Source organism: Hylobates moloch, unplaced genomic scaffold (assembly GCF_009828535.3).
Source record: "Hylobates moloch isolate HMO894 unplaced genomic scaffold, HMol_V3 SCAFFOLD_1, whole genome shotgun sequence".
NCBI classification, from domain to species: domain Eukaryota; kingdom Metazoa; phylum Chordata; class Mammalia; order Primates; family Hylobatidae; genus Hylobates; species Hylobates moloch.
This window is the reverse complement of record NW_026652276.1, coordinates 61,288,153-61,310,670: the sequence shown is the minus strand read 5'-3', so window position 1 is coordinate 61,310,670 and position 22,518 is coordinate 61,288,153. Positions and strand designations below refer to the sequence as shown.

At 36.1% G+C, this 22,518-nt stretch overlaps 1 protein-coding gene across 1 annotated transcript in view; it reads left to right on the top strand.

Moving 5' to 3' along the window:
- LOC116810587 (uncharacterized) overlaps positions 1-22,518 on the top strand; it is a 320,737-nt gene that overhangs the window by 20,008 nt on the left and 278,211 nt on the right. Inside the window, exons 4-6 of the mRNA XM_058440558.1 lie at positions 3,530-3,562; positions 6,615-6,687; positions 18,205-18,253. Of these exons, the coding sequence (XP_058296541.1) occupies positions 3,530-3,562; positions 6,615-6,687; positions 18,205-18,253 (155 nt within the window). The remainder of the gene's footprint in view (positions 1-3,529; positions 3,563-6,614; positions 6,688-18,204; positions 18,254-22,518) is intronic.

Below are 22,518 nucleotides of genomic sequence, written 5' to 3'. Positions count from 1 at the left end.
TTAATTCTCTTTAAACCACAGAAGAGAGGAATCAGTATAAATATTGAACAATCTTTGCTTACATTAGAATTGTATGATCATTTCAACACTTAAACTCTGCTGAAATTGTTTAATGCATTTGGTACAAAAGTGTGGTTGTAGTTACCCTGTAAAACATTCTTCTAAGAGCTAGCAGATGTTCTAAACTTATGTAGTGTCCTTGTTGGATTTGTAGAAAGGGATCTACAAGGGCTCCCCTGCTTTGTCTTAGCATCTTTATGTCAACTTGAAAATCCCTATCTTCCTAGGAAGTAACCTTACAACAAGGTACTTACTGATTTACTTGGATGAGTCAGTTATTTTTGGATAAGTGTTGAGGCATATCACTTCATTCTCATAGGGATTGAGAGTTCTACATATCATTTTTATTAGCATTCCCTGGGTTAGAAAATACTGTTAGCATTTTAGCTAAGTTGTCTTACAGGTTTTGATGATAATAGGGCTTTCTTACCATTTAACTTGTAGTCTTCCTAATGAAATTCTATGATTTGGTATCTTTTAACATTAAATTTGAAGACTTCATTTAAGGCATTTGGTGTTTAACTAAAAGCAAAATGGCCTCTTTGTACCTGTTTACACATTAGGAAAAAAAACAAAAAAAGAGCATAGACTTCAACTCCATGGAAGAACACTGTTAAAAGAAGCATCTCTTAGATGATGAAAGCATTATAGCACTGTTCCAGTAAATAGCACCAACTGCAGCTGATTCTTTGGTTTTATTAGGAAAGATAGCCCATTTTGTGATCTGAAACGTTTAAATCAATTGAACTATAGTGAAATCTCTCCCCTGAAATGGCTATTACACAGCTTGCAACCTTTTGTTTAAGAGATTAAGTTTGCATCTCCTCACATTATCTCCTTGTAATTGGAAAACTTTCATTTTGACAGAGAAAATGTGCCAGTATCCCTGTGAGCCTTGCCACAAGCCAATGCAGAATGCCATCTGGAGGATGCATGCCCAAGTCATGCAACAGCCTCCTGTCGGGATGTATCTGGAACTTTGCAACAGAACAACTAATAACATCTTAAGCTCCATTTGTCTAGCTCGCTAGTCCTCTTGGCAGAGGTCATACCAGCAGTGGTTTTGTTGATTTGCTGCATCAAATGTAATTAGGTTAAAGCACTCACTGACAGAGCCTCTGATAATGGCATAAAAGCCTCAGGCTTAAATTTACCCATTGAGTCAAATTTAAGTGGATCAACAAAGACATACTAATTTCATCACTAGAACAATAAAACTTAATTATTTTTAAAGGTGCTTATTTGGGACAACAAGATTTTCCTTTCTTTGGATCTCATAATTGTTTTCTTTTTCCTTTTAATTTAATTTAATTTAATTTAATTTATTTTACTTTTTAGTTGCTGGCTTCCAATGAAGTGGTTGATGTCTCTGGCTAGGAAAGACGGGTTCATGCATACACAAGCCATATATCCCTTCTGAATCTTACTCTTGAGTACCTTGTGGAAAATGATGAGATGTTTTTGTCAGGTTACACCCAAATAACTTTGAACTCTACCAATTGCATACTCATAAGGGTAGCAGTAACATTATTACTGACCTTTTAACCCCTGCTTACTGGAAAACTCCAGTTGTACCAGTGGCCTCTTTATAAATGAGTCACTTTCAGGCTATGACTAAGATGAGGAAAGCATTACTTAGGGTTAAATTTAGGGCAAGTCTGGGCCCAGAGCACAAGACAGGCTTTAGCTATTGTTAAGAGCCATAAGAAAACTTTGAAAAGCATTTCTGCCTTATGCAGAGAAGGAACAATTCAACAGAAATAAGGTTTAACAGTTTCCTGCATAAATATTGTAAAACAAGTCAGCAGGGGTCTGTGTTAGAGTGAGAGAGAGCTTGGAGGTGGTCTCAGCAGGAAGGTAGCACTTCCCTGGAATGCCTATATGGATGATCTGGATGAAGCTTTTTAAGAATTAGCAAAGAAATTAAGTATGATGGAATAAGCAAGATAATAATAATATGTGAAATGTACTCTTTTAATTCATTACTAAATTTTCTCTCGTGTTCACTGGTTTTCAAATATACCACCAGCACTAGAACTTCCTAAGAAATCACTCTGAAATTTCCAGGGCGTGGCAATGATTTCTGGGGACTTTGTACCTCATCGTGGAAGTTGACTTAGTTTGAGTTCTAGGTATACTGCTTTTGATGATAGCAATAGGCACACGTGAGAATGAGGTTAAGTAAGTGTTTATTTGAGGATTTAATATTGTACACACTCTAGTAGTAAAGCAATTATCATGCTGTTAATTTCATATTCATGTATGGCTTATTTATTTGTTGTTTACCTCTCTGCATAATGAAAATGCCATGGAAATCTGCTTCTTCTAGCACTCTAATTTTAAATGAAGCTAAATGTTATGTATAATTTCAAGATACAGATTGCTAATTTCATTCTATTTTAAATACTGTATGCATGAGAAGCTTCTATGTTCTTGCAGAATCCATCTTTAACCAGAATCAAAGCATAATTTTCTAAGTAATTATGGAATAGATAGTTAATAGATTAAAATATGAATCAGAAGCATCATAGGCATATTTTGAACCATATAGTTTTCTAAACCTATATATATGTATATATGTGTGTGTCTGTGTATTCCCTATCTCAGAATCAGCACCTTAGTTACTTTTCTGACAAATATAATATAGTCAGGACATAATCTCTCTTATTGCTCCTACTGATAAATTATTTGCATCTGGCTTACTTGTAATTTGGTGGCAGAATCAATGTTTGGTGAAATGATTCTGAAGACTTCAGGGGCACTACAGTTTTCATTTATTTACATGACATGCTATTTTTAAATAACCAGTCATTGCCAGAATTCTATGTTAGTCCATCTTCTGAGAATATAATGGAAAAAAAAAAAGAAAGAAAGAAGTTCGTATCTAATGTACATGGAGTTTTCTTCTCCAGTCTGATAATTCACTCAAGTAACATGCCTCAAATTTCACTTCCAGGCCCACCCTTGCTCGTCTCTGCTCAATACCAGAAACTAGAGTTGTGTGTCATCCAAGTTTTTCTAATTTTTAATTTTTTCAGCAAGTATCACTGTGTGCCCACCATGTGCATGAATAAAGTCCCTATTTCTGGGTGGCTACAGCCCAGTTGTGAAGATAACACATAGATATGAAATATTGAATAAATAATACCACAAGTGAGTATATATTTAAATATGCCAAAGGCAGAAATTGTTGAGGAAATTCACTTCTGAAAACTCTTAACATAGTCTGTAAAGCTTAATATGTGCCAGTTGTTCCATTTCCATTGTTATTTACAAAAATGCAGCTTTGAATTAAGAAAAAAAAAGCACCATCTGCCTACCCATGCAATAATGCTTGGTTTTATTCCCAAGCATATCAACCACTGGCTTGGCATTTTAACTAACTGAAGTACTTTTATCATTAGAGTGTGTCTGTGCCTACAAAATGCATTTTTCCTGGTTACTCAATTTTAATATTTCTGCTCTTTAGCTCTGCCTATGCTGGACTTGAAGCTTTCTGTCTGTAAGTACAGCCACCTTGTTAAATGACTCATACTTTGTAGGTACCTCAAGTGCAGACTATACCTGATGACCCTTGTATTCCAGTTACTTATTCAATCAATCCCATCAATCCTTTTATTAATTGATTGTTTAGTCAATATTTATATTGAGTGCCTATTTTCTGTGGGCACAAATGGCATGTACAGGCCTTTAAAGATACAGAGAAATGTAGAGTATGATACCTGCCCTCAACTACATTTCAAAGAAAAAGTGCATATAAAAATATTCTGTCTGGGCTGGATGTGGTGGCTGATGCCTGTAATCCCAGCACTGTGGGAGGCTGAGGTAGGTGAATCACTTGAGCTCAGGAGTTGGAGACATGGCCAACATGGCAAAAACACTGTCTCTACTAAAAATACAAAAATTAGCCGGGTGTGGTGGCACACACCTGTAACCTCAGCCACTCCGATGGCTGAGACATGGAGAATCTCTTGAACCGGGGAAGGGGAGGTTACTATGAGCCGAGATTATGCCACTGCACTCCAGTCTGGGCGACAGAGCGAGACTCTGTCTCAAAAAAAGAAAAAAAATCTGTCTTAAGTAGAATTTTCTAAGTGTCAGAGGGAATGTTACACATTTATTCTTTCAGTCCATCAATTTATTTAGCAAACATTTATATTTATTGAGCATTGTGATATGTCAAGCATTCTGACTCACCGGAGATACAAAGATGAGTAAATCATATATGGTGCCTGCCTGCCTTATATGAATTTAGAGTAAGTCGATACCATGGTAGGCTAGAACCTTGTTCCTCAACGTTTGTCTGAGAACCAGGAGCATTGGCATCACCTAAGGGCTTTTCAGAAATAAATAATTTTAGGCTCCATCCAGATGTACTGAATCAAAGTCTGCATTTTATCGAAGTGCCCAAGTGATCCAAAGTGAAGTTTGAAAATCACTGGGCCGGAAGGATTATGGAATGCTTTTGTGGAGGAGCTGAAATAAGTAGATATCATCAAGTTTTATTAAAAGAGGAAGGAAGACTTGTTAAAAAGGATTGGATAAAATCTGAAATCTAATTGAGGATATGGGGTTTTCGGAGCTATTGGGAATGATTATTCAAACAATGATGGGAAATGACCCAATAGTTGGTTGATGATCCAGAGGGAGAGTAGTGGTGGTAATGTATGATAATATGGCATTCAAAGCTGAGAGAAAGATGAATGGTCTGGATTCTAGAAGTAGCAGTGCGGTACTGATGGTGATGCAGTGGCTAAAGCCCAGATTTTCTCATCCCAAGCATGTAGAGGTAAACACTCATATTCTCACAGGTGATATTTACATTAACTTTTAGGATTTATGTTTTTTGAATCCTAAAATTATAGTGAAAGTCAATAAGTAGATACCAATCCAGCTAGTAAAATGTTTTTATATATGCCAGTTTTTTTCAAAATACGTTTAATTTATTGGACCTTAAATATGAGAAAAAAAGGAGGTAACCTTAATGGAGAAAGGCTGTTTACATCTTTATCTACATAGAGTTATGTCTTCATAATCAAGACAAGTCCCACACAAGACTGTGAGAAAATGAAGTTTATCTGTAGTGGCTTTACATACTTCAATCATCTTTTTGTTATCTTCCTCTCAGTTTTTGTAATCCAACACAAGGAAATGAAGACACCATATGATCGGAAGTCAATAAGGGTAATATTGAGGGAATGGTGACCTCCTCAAATGCATTGGTTTCTGTTTTTGCTTGAGACAGAATTTTGCTCTGTCATCCAGGCTGGAGTGCATTGGCATGATCAAAGCTCACTGCCCCTTCCCATGCTTAAGCTATCCTCCCATATTAACCTCTCAAGTAGCTGGGACTACTCATGCGCACCACCATGCCTGGCTAATTTTTTAAGTTTTTTGTAGAGTTGAATTCTTACTATGGTTCCCAGGCTGGTCTCAAATTCCTGAGCTTAGGTGATACCCCCACCTTGGCCTCCCAAAATGCTGGGATTACAGGTGTAAGCCACCACACCTGGCAAATGCATCATTTGAATCACAGGATCTCAACTGGCTTCTGTCCTCCTGTGAGGTCCTCCACACAGGGAAATTTCCCCTCACAGGTTTGAAAGAATTTAAGGGGCCAATGCTGTGTAACCTTATGACAATCATAGACAAGGTACCTTTGCTCATTGGGCCCTTAAGACTGCCTCTGCAGATGATTTCATTTCCAAGATGCTTTAAAAGTGACATCCATATCTCCTATTTTTTTTTTTTTTTTGACATCTGTTAGTGTGGCTTTAACATATTCAGTGTGCTTTAAACACATGACTTATCTGCACACAAACCTGAGCTGACAGGGAGAAGCCTGCAGCTCTCCAATAAATGACAGACTTAATCAGTGAGACGTAGAGCCTAGAGCAGTGTCTTGGATAAAGTCTACCTTACAAAGCTCAGAGACAATCAGAATACTTTCATTGCTAATGTTTCAAACGTTCTGCACAATGATAAATTATTTTTTCTATGAATAGAGTGCTCTGAAATAACTTGAATGGTAAATCTAGAATTACATATTCTTAGCCAATAATACTTTCTAAGTATAGAAAGCTGGAGAAGTAATGGGGCTACACGGGGTTTTGGAAAAAAGAATTTGCTAGCTAGAAGTAGTGTCCCTCAGTGAAAGTTTTATAGCAGACTTAGAAGGTTAATTATATCTAATAAGTTGGAGTGCTATCTATTTTCAAAGCTAAATTATTTTATTGTAATTCAGATAGATCATGTTTTGGGATAAACTTTTTTTACATAGCCACAGAAATGTCGTATCATGAAATAAATTAGCTATATTGAACATTAGTAAAGGTACAGTGTTTAAGGGATAATATTTTTCATTACTTTGAGTTCTACAAGTAAAGGTGTTTGTTACACTACAAATATGAGTTAAATGGCAAATGAATATTTCACTGATGGCAAATCTTCAATATTTAATGGTAGATTTGATATTTTACTTATAAAGGTCATCTGGAGCCATATACTGTATAGTAAATTACTCAAATGATTGATTTTTAAAAATATTGTTTTAGGTCAAAAAATAGAAGATGGAAGGAAGGATGTACGGAAGGAAGGAAAAAAAAAGAAAGAACCTGTGACTATGAAGTAAGAACAATTTTCCTCATTTGTATTGAAAATTCTCTTTCATTCCAAATAGCAACAGCATTGGCTTCATGATTCCTTCTAAAGAAACTGTGGCTGGTGCGGTGGCTCACTCCTATAATCCTAGCACTTTGGGAGGGCAAGGCCAGCAGATCACTTTAGGTCAGGAGTTCGAGACCAGCCTGGCCAACATGGCAAAACCCCTTCTCTACTAAAAATACAAAAATTAGCTGGGCCTGGTGATGCACCTCCCAGCTACTCAGGAGGCTGAGGCAGGAGAATTGCTTGAACCCAGAAGGTGGAGGTTGCAGTGAGCCAAGATCGCACCATGGCACTTCGGCCTGGGCGATAGAGCCAGACTCTCTCTCAAACAAACAAACACAAGAAACTATCATATCATGGCCACAAACCTTTGAATATATGTGTTCCATTTCCAGTGTGTTGTCCCAAATAGGTTTCACTGTTCTGCAGTTGGTTTCATGCTTACATGCTACTTAATCTCACTTATCGATCATTATTTCTACAATGAAAGCCACACTATATATGTGAGTACACTATCTATATTATTACCAATAATATAATTTTTAGCTTGATTTTTTTCATGTAGGAAAATGAGAATTTATAAAATAACAAATCATATAATTAGAAACTATAGAGTAAAATATTCTCCTTTATTCCTCAAAAGATAGCTGCATTTTAATAGAAATTTCATTAGGATTAACAAATATCACTTCTGAAAATATTAAGTGTAGAGTCAAAAATTATTTTTCTAACCTTAAAATTAGTTTCGTTTTTTTTTTCCTAAATATGTTGGAGATCTCAAGTACTGTCAGCTCTATATTTTGTTTCTCTTTTAGCTCATATTTTGTTTTCATTCAAACTTCTTTCCCACCACATGAGAGTACCACCAGTGAGGACTCAAAATAGCTTTCTCAGTTAAGGAAAAAAAAAAAAAGTGAGAGCTGATAGAATGGCTGTTTAGTGACTGGCTACTTGATCCAGCCCATGGAAGAGAAAAGTGTGGTAGCGAAAGTGGCGCCACAGAAATGATTATCAGTGGAAAAAAATGTCACACGTCATGTGGCCTCTGTCTGTTAATTTAACATGATGCGTTTGAGTGTAAAAATAATGGGCTGTGTCACCCTTACTAATTATCTATGATTGTTGTAGAAGTCAGGATCATGAAGTGCCTACAAACCACATGATTTAACAGGCTGTTTTAGACCTTTACTTACAAATCTCTAAGCAAGCAATTGGTAATCCCATTGGAAGGCTCTTCTTTAGTTAGGGCCGCTGTACTGAGCTGGACTTGAATAACACCGAAAGTAGCTGCAAGATGGTGGAATAATTGATTTTCCGTAGTGGGTACTTTAGCCTGGTAGGACAAGTTTCCTAGTTAATGAAACTGTTTTGATGCTGAAGCACTTCCCTATCTCATACTGCCTCTGTTTGTCCATTATAGTTTAAATATACTGCATTGTTCTTGCGAGTTCATAGTCGGAATGTATATATTTTGTAATGTATATATACATTAAAATGAATATATATTTAAACTATAGGTTAATCGTGGAAGAAAATTAGCCTATTATAACTACTTACATGTGCTTCTTTGGTGTCATCTTTAACATGACCTTTAGAAAACAAGAACACGGTCAGGAGATCGAGACCATCCTGGCTAACACGGTGACACCCCGTCTCTACTAAAAATACAAAAGATTAGCCGGGCGTGGTGGCGGGCACCTGTAGTCCCAGCTACTCAGGAGGCTGAGGCAGGAGAGTGGCGTGAACCCGGGAGTCGGAGCTTGCAGTGAGCCGAGATAGCGCCACTGCACTCTGGCCTGGCTGAAAGAGTGAGACTCCATCTCAAAAAAAAAAAAAAAAAAAAGAAAAGAAAGCAAGAACACAAGCTGGCCAGATAGTGCGTCAATATTGGAAACTATTAACACCTGAGAATTTACTGGTGGACCATTTTTAGAGGGAGAGGTTTGTGAATGGGATACTATGTAGAAAGACCTTGCCATTGAGGACCATTTTTTTCTCATTTTTCTAGCAAGCTGGTCAGCGTGTGTGTGTGTGTGTGTGTGTGTGTGTGTGTGTGTGTGTGTGTATACAGTCATATTTACATTTCGACTACGAACTTGCAAGAACATCTCTTTGTTCATAACTTCCCTGGATCTTGGAACTATCTTGGGTACCCAGTGACTCTATAATGCATGTTTATGAGAGGTAGATGTTCTAGTGAAAGCACATGAAGATTGGGATGAGAAGCCTGGGTTTCAATTCTCTTTGATGCTTACCACCTGTGTGACCTAGGTAAGTCACTTAACCTCTTCAAATCTCAGTTTATCACCTCTAAAAGAACTATAATAATATCTTTTCTATTTATAACATTCTAATTTGTTTAAAGATCAAATTTGATTATGAAAATAGTAATAATAAAATGGTCTTAAGCCCTCTATTATTATTAATAACAGTAAGTAAACTTTAAAATATGATCTAGCCTTATAAATTTTTAATATTGTATGATCCTTCTTACAAAGTTTAGAGGAGCATTTTCTTGCTAATATTTTCTATGCCTCTACACTTGTATGTAGTATCCAAGGAATATAATCTTTTTAGATCATTCTGGAAAGAAAAATCATTATTAAGAAGGAAAGAAAGTGGGAGCTTGGTTAAATATCCAGGTTCACCTGCCATCTAAGAGTTATGAAACAATATAATCAGATGAAGACCGTTATTTATATAGGTTCTCCCCATTGTAACTAGATTGATAACCAGATTTAGATATGCCATTCCAATGCATGTCTCACCAACATGAAATAATTAGTAAATTAATATACATCAATGATGCTTCTTTACTTTTTAACAGTAAAATCTAATTGATCAGCTAATGTCCGCATTAGGTAAGCCACTTAACCCACTCAAACTTCAGCTTTATTCTTATAAGGTGAGAAAGTGGCATTGAATGATCTCTAAGGCCTTTTTTGGCTCTGAAAAGATTTGGATTTCTGATCTTGTGTCTTTGAGTATGTCATAAGTAAACTATGCTTTCACATCAGGAAAAGAATCATTTTAAACTATCTAGAAGTTATTCTCACTTCGATTATAGCTCTTATCACAGCCTCTAATTATCATGTTTATTTATTTATTTTCCTGTTTAGGGTTTGGCTTTCTGTGAGACCTGAGACTGTCTTGATCACAGGTGGCCAATGCCCAGAACAGGGAGCACCTGCCATATAAAGGAGGGTTCCAGTAAATATTTGTTGAATTAATGAATGAATGAATTCAACTATCTCCAGGGTGCCGTGTCTTTATTCTTTATAATAACATCACTGGGAGTTCAGTAGGATGTAGTAATGGTTGAATCTACTATTTATGTAAAATAATTAACAGAGGAAATGATTAAATGTTTTGCTTTCTATGTATGAGAACCATCTATATTTTACTAGTTTATGGCTTTATTACTTTAGCTAATCAAGAGTGGGATTTTCATAAGAAAGTTGTTTATGTATTTGGTTTCTTTAACACTAAATTTGATTAGCTATTTTGTATCTAAAATTTATGATTGGCTGACATACTTGAGTACATTGTAATATCTAGATACAGTCTTACATTAGATAAATAAATTTGCCTGTTATTGGCATGTATTGTCTTATGACAGAAGAATGTTTGTCACCATTAAATGAGAATTGTAAATTTTAGAATTCATTGTGAATAGCAATATATCTTGAAATTTCCTATTGAGATATTAGAATATACATACTTTTCCACACCTCACTCATGTAGTTGCCCATAAGATAAAAATGTTTGAAAATCTTGTCATTTATCCTTCACAAACTGACCGAACTACTTTGTCAACATAGATTCAAGTTAAAGTCAATCTGGTTGCTATTTTCTCAGCTTTAAATTGGTTGGAATAGTAGCTCTTTATTTGGAAGACGTTAAACAGCGAGCATCACCAATGAAACTTTTCTCCCGGTGAAGTAAACTTTTTCAAATTAGAAAAAAATAATCAAATTGCTTGGGAATACAGAGTCACAAAAATCAGTGACAATTGAGCCTGTTATTCCCTGTTACGGGACTCTGTAATAATAAGGCTCTTGAAAAATTAAAAAGGGCATTATCTTTCATTGTCATTATTTATATACAATAGGAACTAGTTTTTCTAACAATGCCAGTTTCATCAGTGAACTAACAATTTTTCTTCATTCAAAAGCTGTCAAGTTATGGTGGAGTGTAACTATGACAGTTTGTTAGAGGCAAACATTTGTAGCTTTCTATTATGACTTGTTCCCCAGTGGATCTGGGAACCATTCCTGACAATAAAGCTAAGCCTATGTGTGTTTCATAATCACACTTGAGTTTACAAATTAGCCAAGAGGTAAAAACAAAGACAGTGAGACATTAAGGAACACAGGCTTTGGTGACATGGCAGAGAAAACAGGACAGAAAATAATTTACTTGCTTGTAAGACATTTGTAGTGCCTTGGCCACTGTGGACAAAATCACTCTTCAGTATATCCTTGCTGCGTAGCAAGAGTTGAACAAGAGACTCTCATCATAAACTTCTCTTACTATCACACCTGCATGTATACATATTTATGTGATGCTTTTATTTTGACTATTTTTGAACTGCAAAACATTGCATATTAATTGAGTAAAACTGGTTTTGAATTGTCTTTTTAAAAGGTGCAAATTATGGTTTCAAAGTGACCTGATAGAGGTGCAAATGAATGTTAGCACAACATTTCTAAAATGGAATTATTTTAAATATATGCATATAGATATGAATTCAGAATTGGTCTACTTCATTTTTTTGGTTGAGGGTTTACTGCCTTAAAATGGGAAATAAATGTGTGAATTCTATCAAGGGTGTGAAATTCTCCATTTGTACAGACTGGAAACTTGGTAATAATTATGAATATAGCAATAGCAGAAATTATACAAAAGTTTAGCAACATTTTAATTTTAAATGCAAGTATTTCAAGAGTTTAGAATCTACTTGGAGAGGTTTTCTTGCAGTCTTTGATATTAAAAAGTTAGAGATTTCTGAACAGCCTACAAATCTAATTTTCTTGTAATTTTAAAACAGAAAATTGCATTGACTCACCTTTCCTATTTCTAAAGCTGCTTATTCAAAGTGTGTCTGAATCTGATAAACCCATGAGCCCCAACTTCACCCAACCCAAGCGAAACTTAGCCTTTTCTCTCTTCTCACATCAGCGGACAATGGGCCCAGCTGCAGGGAGCATTAGAGAAGCTTGCCCAGTCTTGAGGCCAGCTGGAAGGCCAGCTTCCTTGCTTGTCAGCCAAAGAGACACTTGGCACTGAGTTACCTTAGGGCAGAGGTTTAACATGGTTTGAATGAAGCTTGGATTTTGAAGTATCTATCTCTTTAGGTTGATGTCACTGGGAGTCCAAGACCCCTCTTTCATTAACTGGCCTCTCACATAGATGGCAATGATAACAGAAAACAGCCAACCACTAAAACAGTTGGTCCTTTTTTTATTATTTGTAATTTTGTCGATTTGCATGAGAGCCTGGCAGCATATGGCCTGATGAATTAAAAAAAACAAAACCCTGTAAACTCTCATCTACTGGCCAGAGCCTCCAGCTCATGGCATTAGCAGGGGCTAGCGCTGCTCCACCTGCCACTTGTCTGGAGGGTGGGGGAATAAACTGATGACCTACTAGGCTTCCACAGCCAAATAGCACTCAGCTAATGCCATGATTTAATTCCTAACAGTACTGTCAGAAATGACTAGAAGTGGTAACACCCACTGTTTCGATAGTAAATCTGATTGGCAAGCTACCTGATCTCTGCCCTACCTAATATTCTACACTAATTATACCCTATCAGACCAGCAGGAATTGTGAGGGAGCAGAAGTGCTTCTAATCCAATGCATGCAGATCAATTTTGAGTAGAAATACGTAGAGATGTACACTCACATGATCATCTCAGGATAAAAGGGAGTAGCAAGTAAACTTAGGAAGAAACAAACAACTTCACAGTGCATCTATTTACTTAATTATACACTTGATCTTTTCAAAGTCAAATATTGATATGCTTTTTGTATTTTTATATTTCTGAATTAGCCATTTTCTTTAAACATAAACTTGGGGAAAGGGAATTTATCGTATTATTTGTCTTGAGAACTAAACCTTTCTTTGGTTAAAATAAGGAAATTACAATTATTTGTTAATATCTTATAATTAAAAACAATCACTAACCTTTTTTTCTCTCTGTTATTTTGTGTGTATTTAACTTATGATTATACAGCATCAACAAACCATACAAGTATATAAACAGAAACAATGTATAGGCTTTCATTAATTAAATGGGTTGGTGTAAAAGTAAAAAATAAGTCATTCAAAATTCAAACTGGGTCTGCTAACCCATTTTGATCTAGTTGAGAAATTTTTTCCCTACATTTTAATATTGCTAATTACATTCACACTACAGGCATGAATCAGCATTGCCAGTGATGACTGTGCATCTTTAGTATAAATGCAAGAAAGGAGGAAATAACTTGGGAGTAAAAGCTTCTATGACCTTTTCACGTGAGGATTTTCTTGATAAGCCACAGTAGACAAATCTAGCATTGTGAGATTGGGCAGATAAGACAGCAAATCCTTGCTAATCCAAGGTATTGCTGTCTCACTAAGTCCTAAAACAACAAACAACAAACAACAAAACCTCTATGAGGTAGGTAAGAGGGAATTTAAAAATATTTAACAACCAGTAGAAAGGGGACTGACCAATCAGGATGGCAGCACTGGAGTAGAATCCCAGAAGCCCCTTTACTTGTTGAAGCATTGATGCTTTGGTTCCTGAATTTGGGGGGGTCAAACGATTCTGGTATAGAATGGGACATGAGGACTGGTGGGCTTTCGTAGCAGCTATTTACCAAGGTATGGAAGTGTTTCACTGTCGGTTAAACAACATGGCAGTCAGTACCTCTGTGTGCTGGCTGAACATCAGTCCCAGAGGCAGGCCTTATTTTACAGATGAAGACATTGTGGCTTAGAGAGGTAGATTAACTTGTTCAAAAATCATCCAGTTAACAGGAGACAGAGCCAGGATTTGAATCCATAGCTATCTTGCTCCAAAGACTGAGTCCAATCTTTTTTACTGAGATTCCCTCTGAGTAATGTGGATAAAGACATCAGATACACCCCAGCAAGTCATAAAGTTTGAGCGAGAGCAGAGAAAATCTATTTCAAACTCAACTGGTTCTTTGATATTAGAGTGGTACATGTTCCTACATGTAATTGGTAGTTAATACGTTTGTTAGAATAAAATTTTTATTGCTGCACTTCTACATAGAGAGATGTGTGTAAAACATATGCAAGTCATCTTTTTAGGTAAGATGCAATTGTAAATAAGAGCAAGATACTATTTTTAAAAAGAAAAACGCCCTCTGCAGTACTCTGTAGTATTATTTGTTTACAGCTGAGGTAATTTAAATTGAACCAAACTAGTGATCAAGTTTTGCTTCAACTCAAAATGAATATAAATTACTAAATCTCAAATTGCAAAGAAGATTTAAAGCAAGGGTGTGCAATCTTTTGGCTTCCCTGGGCCACACTGGAAGAAGAATTGTCTTGGGCCACACATGAAATGCACTAACACTAACAATAGCCCATGAGCTTAAAAAAAAAATCGCAAAAAAAGATATCCTAATGTTTTAAGAAAGTTTACGAATTTGTGTTGGGTGTGCATAGGACAAGCTTGGTTTAAAGGTTTAAGGTTTAAAATATTCATATAGAGACGTGAAATTTGTGTTGAGCAGTAACATGTAGTAAGTGCTCTGTGATGGTCGATTTCTTCCTGATGAAGTAAAAGTGATTTTGCAAAGTAATTGCAAATTGATGCTAATCAAGCTTTCTTCCTTCATATGGGACTGATCAAGGTGAGACTATAAATACACGTGAATATATAACCATTCTATTTAGAAAAATAAGTTCAAGAACATTGATTTCACTAGATAAAATGTAAGTAGTGTATAAACAGATATGTCCCTAGATTATGAACAGATTTTGTTCCAAATATTTACTTGTAATTCAGCATTCTGGAATTTTATATGCAAATTTCTATAGATAAAAATGAAATAAAAGTAGATATATTCCTCAGTTTTACTAGTAAAATTTGTTTTACCTATAATGTACTTCAACAATAGAACTAATTCTATTTTAGGTCCTATTCTCCATGTAGTATATTGTTAATAAGGGAAAACATTCTGAATTTTAAATGAATTTTCTGGAACACATTTGGTTTCAGACCTCTGGTCTTGACATAAAATGAATAAACTGAATACCCACAGATTAGAACACATCCTCCTGTATTTTCTCAGAAATAAGACAAAGGTTCATCAAGTAAGGGGCTGAAGGAGGAAGTTATTTACTTAGATTTACTATGGGTTTCTAGGACAACTGTTTGAAAAACTGTAAATCTAAGTGATCCAAATTCTTACTATCAATGTAGATCATAGCACTTAGAATTTAGGATCTGGATGAAACTTTAGATATGATTAAATTCAGCATATCATTCTAAACTGAACAAGCCGAATAACAACTCTTTCTCCTCCCTCTTCATTTAATTCATAAGCACAGGTTAGGGCCAAAGAATATCCACACCTTTGCCTGGCCTATTTTACTTGTTGGTAAGGTACAAGGTAGCCATACAGCAAGACAGTTATAGTTGAAGGCCCTGTGACAAGCAATGCTTATCTCTCATACAACTTTCTTTCATTACAGCATCCATTGTTACCAGAGTCTACTCATTGTGCAAATATTTCTTGAATTTCTCTCCTTTGTGCATGATCCCGGTTGATGGGTAAATATAGAAACCAATAAAATGTGGTTTTTATCCTCAAGAAGATTATCTTTTTGGTGAGAAGATACAAGTCTTCTTCAATTCAAGAGTTTAATCAAGAAAGTAAATACATGCTTGCAAAATAAATGATTCAGATGAGCTAACACAAGCTCAGAGGAGGGAAAGAATGCTATACGGTAGAACTGAGATCGACTGATGACCCGTGGAAAGGCAGGATCACTGAGGCTGGGATCTAAACTATTTGATTAAGTGTGGATGAAAATGAAACAAAAGTACAGAACGTGGGAAAAAAAGAACTCAGTACCAATTGGTGATTTATTGGAAAGAGTCAATGAGAGGGAGAAGTACAGGTTTCATGTGTGAAACTTACAGTAAGCCACACTCATTTTCTAACCAGTTGAGTAGAGGCAGAAATAGCCTGATATAGTCAAAATGGCCTTGGACCTGGGGACGGAAGAGTTGTCAGGATACAGGGGTTCATCTCTTTTACATACCAGAAATACAATTTTGAATAAAATGATCAACTTCTCTTATCTAATGTTTCTTGAAATGTGAAACAAAAGGTTTGAATTTAGTATCTGAAGTCCCACCTAGCACACGATTTCTAAGTTCTTGGATTCAATTTTGACGAAAATACAGTAGTGAAGCAGCTGCAGAACAAAAAGGAGAAAGCTTTTCAGAGGACTAGAAGGAAGCCGGAGTGGTTGGTGACATACTGGGAAGTGATGCACTAGGTAGAGAAATCAGTGAGACTTGAGGGGCATTTTGCATTTGGAAATGGTATCTGGGTCTGATCCAAGACTTTGTATTGGTACATTAGATCCCCTTCTGCTAAGCATACCTGTTCTTTTGTTACTCTTTTCTCTCTTTCCCTGTCATAGCTCCTCTACCCCAACTGGATGCACCCGAATGGTAGAAGGTAGAATAAGGGGGAGATGCTCTGCTTCTCTTATTGTGGTTGTCCATGGATCTCTTGCTTTTCCCGTTTTGATTTGAGCATTTTGAATTGACACCAATATTGGCAACTGCAACTGTGCCTCTTTGGTTTTATGTCCAAGGCCGATGATATAATAGCTATGTCCTTCGAACCTGCCCAGACATACCTAGAGAAAACATTTTCAGGTATCTCTAGGTATGTGTGAGCTAGGAGGAAGGTTAGTTAGGAGCGGAGACCAAAAAGAGTTATAATGAATGCAACTCTATGAATCACAAGGGAAAAAGTCTCTAATTGCAGAAGGAGCAGTAACAGTTTTAAGCTGGAGAGCCTGGGTTGGTGCCCAAAGCATTTCTTTGTTTGCCAAAAGCTGCCTCAATGTGGTATTTCCATCAACACCTATTTGTTGAGAGTCTACTCTGTGCCAGACACTATTATACAGGCTGTAATTTTCTGTTGGCTCTAAGCCATTCTGATACATAAAAATAAAGTGAATATAGTTTCCTCAAAAGGGATTAGTATTTTATAATCTAGTTCAGCTTCATGTGTTAGCACTTAGTCTGAATATTTGCCATTGTGAAAATATGCAATATCTATGTATTTTTCAGACATGAGCCAAAGTATTGAAAGCACTTCAATACTTTTCATTAACATTGTTCTTCAAAGTGTTCAATCTTTAACCAAAATATTTCTCAAGAAGTGTTTCATGGATGTACTTGTTATTTATTTTTGTTCTCTGAAAGAAGTGCCTCCTGATGTTAAAAATCATTTTGCTAATATCTCAGTCTTATTCCTTTTTAGAGTCCTCTACACTCTATCAATATAGAACTAGCTACGGTTACCAGAAAGTGCTGTATTGTTTTGTGCCTCTGGATCTTTGAATATGCTAAACTCCCAGCTGGGAATGCACTTCCTTGCATGAAAAATGACCACACAATATTCTTTACCACAGTTCAAGAATCAACTCCTTTGATCAACTCTTTTACCCTAATTAGAATGCCCATTTCCCCACTTGGGGCTCAATGTATTCTATATAAATTCCTATTGTTGTAATTCTCACATATATTCATAATTATTTGTCCAGTTTTCTTTTCCCATCTTGTGATTTCCCATAAAATCATAAGATTTTATGAACTTATTGAGGGCAGAGATTATGTCTTATTTGTGGTTATATCCTCAGGGCACAAAAAAGAGAAACTCAATATATGTTCAGTAAATTCATTGAATGAATAAATGAATCAATGAACAAACAAGCAAATGCCATATGCATGCATACATTCAACTCCTAGGAACACATTGTACTGGTATTTTATATCTTATATTTATTTATAATATAAATAATATATATATATTTATATTATAAATAAATATAAGATAATAAATATAAGACCCTTTCCTGAAGATACTTCTAAGAAGTATCAGCAATACATTATATGGGATGCATATAATGGTTCCCGGATAATATAAAGAAAGAAGGCTTTCCTTTCTCAAAAAGGCAGTCCATTATAAAAGTCTTTGTAAGTTGAAAAAATTTTTTTGAAAAGCAGAACCCTGTAGTTAAAGAAAATTCAGCAGCCTAAATTCTTTACTACGTGTGTGGGTATAGTGAAAACATTTAGCTATCTGATATTACACTATTGTTGACTTCTCAGTTTTAGTATTCAGAGAATGACCTGAACTTAGCTGTGTTAAGTTGCCTGCTCCACAGGAAACCACCTCTGTAACTGTTGCTTGCTGCTTTCTCTTTAGGCAACACCCAAAGCCACTGTCAGATGTCATGGGCAGGAGATCTCACAAGGTAAGTGCAAAGAAAACAGGAACAAATACATTTTCAAACAGAACTTGGTGAAAACATTGGCCCAAGAAATGATAGGAAGCACCGCCTTTTGGGGATCCCTATTTGGGCTGTGGAAGGGACATATAGCCCTGCTTTATATGGAATCATATATGGTATAAGGGAAATGAGTCAGATCCTGGGTTCCCAAGTGGCCTATCTGAGACAGAAGCAGGCTATGTTGTCTAGACAAAAGGAAATGCTTTGTTTTTTGAGGGAATGTTATCAGAATTTTAAAAGCCAAATGATGGCTAGAGAATATAACTAAAACTGTATCGACACTTTGTTTTTTAGAAGGCTTTTTCCCTCTTTCTTTTTGTTTCATTCTAAAAGTCTATCTTTTTGCCCAAGATGCAAATTAAAACTTAATTAAATCCATGATTCCAAAGAGATATAGGCCTTATTACACAGCAGGCATTCTCTGGCTTTTCATCACATCTGGAGTTTTAAACTTAGGGGAATTAATATCATATCTAAGATTTCTTGTAGTCTTGTTTTGCTAAATACAGGATACATGGCTTTTTTAAATGAGGGTTTCATAATCACCCAAAAATGCTACAAATTTCAGTGTGAAATAGCTTTTTCCTACATTGTAAATATTAGATGATTAAGCATTCCTTATGCCTTTTGCATGAAAAGGCAACATAGACTTTATTAGATGTCTGTGGTTCTCATTCTTTGAGTATTTGCCTCCCTGTTGACCTTCAGGCCTTTTGTGCTTCTTTAAAGCCGTTTCCATCCCCGCTACTTCCTCCTTCACAGAATGTAAGATGTCAGTGGAAGAAGATGAAACCAGAAGTTTTAAGAAAAGATTGAACAATAATGACTAAAACAAGCTCCTTTAGCTTTTATTTTTACCCATTTTATGTATTTTTATTGATATAAATTGCTTTATTATGATTATAGTTGAAAGTCAACATTTTGGCATATTAAAAAGACCATTTCCTTCCAACCTAGAAAATTCTGTCTCATGTTGATACATGTTAGGCCTCTTAGCAACTTATTCTGTCCTATAGCTTTGTGTTACCACTGCCAATTTGGAGTTCCCAGTTCTAGTCCTGTCAACTATTTCTCCAGAGGTAACTGGACCAGAGATTATACCAGAATTTTATTTTATTTTTTTCAGTCGGAGATTGTTTTTCACTGTGAAACAGTCTGGTTTCCCACTGATGGGTCTAATATACAGAGCTTTCTGAATTTGACAGATGTGATAAACTAACAAGAATATTTGCATTTGTGTAGCTTTTATATACAGATATTTCACTCTCCTAATACTTTTTCAAGTTATAGATAAATGTTTTTTAAAAGCAAACTGAAATGTCTGACAAACAGCTGCTGCATAGACTTTGGAGCCTGGCTGCCTATGTTTATAGACTGCTCATAGAAGTGTGAGTTCTGATAGCCTTTTTGGAGACGAATCTAGCAATATATGTGGATATTTATTGTGGCATTTGCTGAAGTTCCTTCTACAGCCTACCAGGCACTGCATCACCTGGACCTTGGGCAAGATATATGTCTGGTCCCTTTTCCTGCCCTTCTGTCACTCTGCATTTACTGCAGTGGCATTCACAAGTGTTCCCAGTCTCGCTGAGTATCTCTCGCTTAGAACTTGGGTGCTTGCTGCTTGCTGTTCCTTCTGACTGGATTGCTCCTCTCTTAACAGGCCTCGTGGCTTACTCCCTCAAGTCATTCAGGTTTCTGATCAAATACCTCATCAGAGAGCTCCTCCCTGGCTACCCCATTTAAAGTAATAAGAGATTTCCTGTAACTTTGTGTCCCCTTGTTTAGCTTCATAAAAATATAACATTATGTTATATATTAAATTAGTGACTGTCCCCTCCACTAGAATGGATTCTTTAGGAAAGTGGAAACTTTGTTTTGTTCATTGCTCTATTCCTAGAGTTGAACAGGCACATAGAGGGTATTAAGTAAAGACTTGTTGCATGAATAATTTGTGGCAGCAAATGAACGAAAAGATAAGCAAATAGAATATCCTTTGGTAAGAGAATGGTTAGATAAATTGTGGCATATCAATAATATGATGAAGTCATCGAGAAGAATAGAATTAGATCAATGTCATCCAGGGAGTTTCAAAGTTTATTATTAAGGAAGAAGTGGAGATGCAGAAAAGTTTGTATAACAGGACCCTGAGCAGTGATCTACATATATATGTATCTATCCATCTATTTAATCTATCTATCATCGCATAAGAATGATGGATATAGTAGGATATTCACTAGGTCATAAGCATTAGCTTTGTAGGGAAATTGTGCAGTGTGATTTTTGTTGAACAGGGTATGGAAACGGAGACTAGAGGGCTCAAAGTTGGCTGAAATATGTAAAATGATTGCCAATTTGAGATACAGCTTCACTTGCTTTTGCTAGATACATTTCAGAGCAACTTCAGTCATATCTTTCTTCCCTTGCCACCCACACTGTGACTTAGTGTCAAACTCTGACCCATGGTTGCTGTCTTGGTCTCCCTTAATTACTCTCCTTCGGAATTCCGTGTTGGTGCTCAGTGCTTCCATGCTGAAGTACAAGTTCCAGGCAGTCAACTTGTCTTGTCTTTGACTACTACTTAGAACCTCTTTGCATTCCTTGAAAAAAGACATTTGTCTCTTACTGATGTGTTTTGCTCGTGTTTCTCATTCAATGAGTCCTTGATGTTCTTACGGCTGTTGCTGATCACTTTTTGTGGGGTTTTGAGGAAAAACTATGAAATTGATTCTAGACAATTTCGGCTTTTGTGGTTCACTGGGGCCCATAAAACTACTGAGCTGGGGAAGTGTGATTGGGAGAATAATGATATTTATTCAACAATAACGTGCTCCACACACATAAAGAGAACTGTGCACAGCCCCCGATAGAAAGTTACGGAAACATTCTCAAGTTAGAAACAGTAAATGTTTTGAAAATAAAGCGGCACTGTCTTAGAAATGCAAGAAGGCAGAAGCAAAATATTAGATTTGATAATTAAGAATATAATTAATGATGAGAAACCCCATATTTTAGAGTAAGACTATATCCCATTTATCATGGCTTTCAGTCATTTGAAATTTTATGTTCATTAGTTTGATTGTATTTTCCACCAGCTCTAAGGAGGAGCTGGAAGGGTGTGTACTTTTTTCATTAACATTGGATTGCAATATTCAGGCACCTATCTGTTCTCACTTTAAACAAAATAATTTAGGAATGTTAGTTCTAAACTCAAGCTGAGATAAGATAAATATTTCGTAGTGATTTTCATTTGAGAAGATACAAAAGTTTTGCTAATATACAAGTGTGTTTCTTATATCCTTATAGGGTTTCCAGCTTATTACTGTTTTAAAGATGAACATCAATGGTATTACTTGTGAAGAACATTAACGATTATTCTAGTACAATAAGAAACTAGATCAAGCCAGGCACAGTGGCTCACGCCTGTAATCCCAGCACTTTGGGAGGCCGAGGCGGGTGGATCACCTGAGGTCAGGAGTTCAAGACTAGCCTGACCAACATGGAGAAACCCCGTCTTTACTAAAAATACAAAACAATTAGCTAGGGTGGTGGCGCATGCCTGTAATCCCAGCTACTCGGGAGGCTGAAGCAGGAGAATCGCTTAAACCCAGGAGACGGAGGTTGCAGTGAGCCAAGATTGCAGCATTGCCCTCCAGCCTGGGCAACAAGAGCGAAACTCCATCTCAAAAAAAAAAAAAAAAAAAGAAAGAAATTAGATCAATTCATGTCATAAGCCATTTTGGACATTAGAAAATTAGTTTAAAAAGTAATTTCTCTGAATGAGGAGAAAAAATATGTTTAAGCCATGCTGTTGGGCAAAAAAATCTGAAGAGTATTTTTCTGAGCTTTTCCTTGAGCGGTTTCTTTCATTAACATATTTATAAAACCAAATTCTTTTCTTTTCTCAACTATATATAATGTGAAAAGAAGTCGGGAGTGATGGACTAATGCGATGAAACAATTCTAACTTTCTCATATGCATGCTTAAAAATCATGAAACACAACAAATTGTAGCAGTTTGTAATTGTTTGCTATTGTGTTAAATGCTGGACAGTGACAATCACTTGTTTAGGTTAGAAGTCTTTTGATTATGTGAACCTGAACCAGCAGAACTCAAAGGAAACATGTAAATAAAGAAGTGCAAATACTCCTTTTGCATAAAGAGCAGTCCATCAGACTCATGATGAGCTTTCTCCTTTTGTTCCTTTAAGTTAACTCTTCTGCAAAAT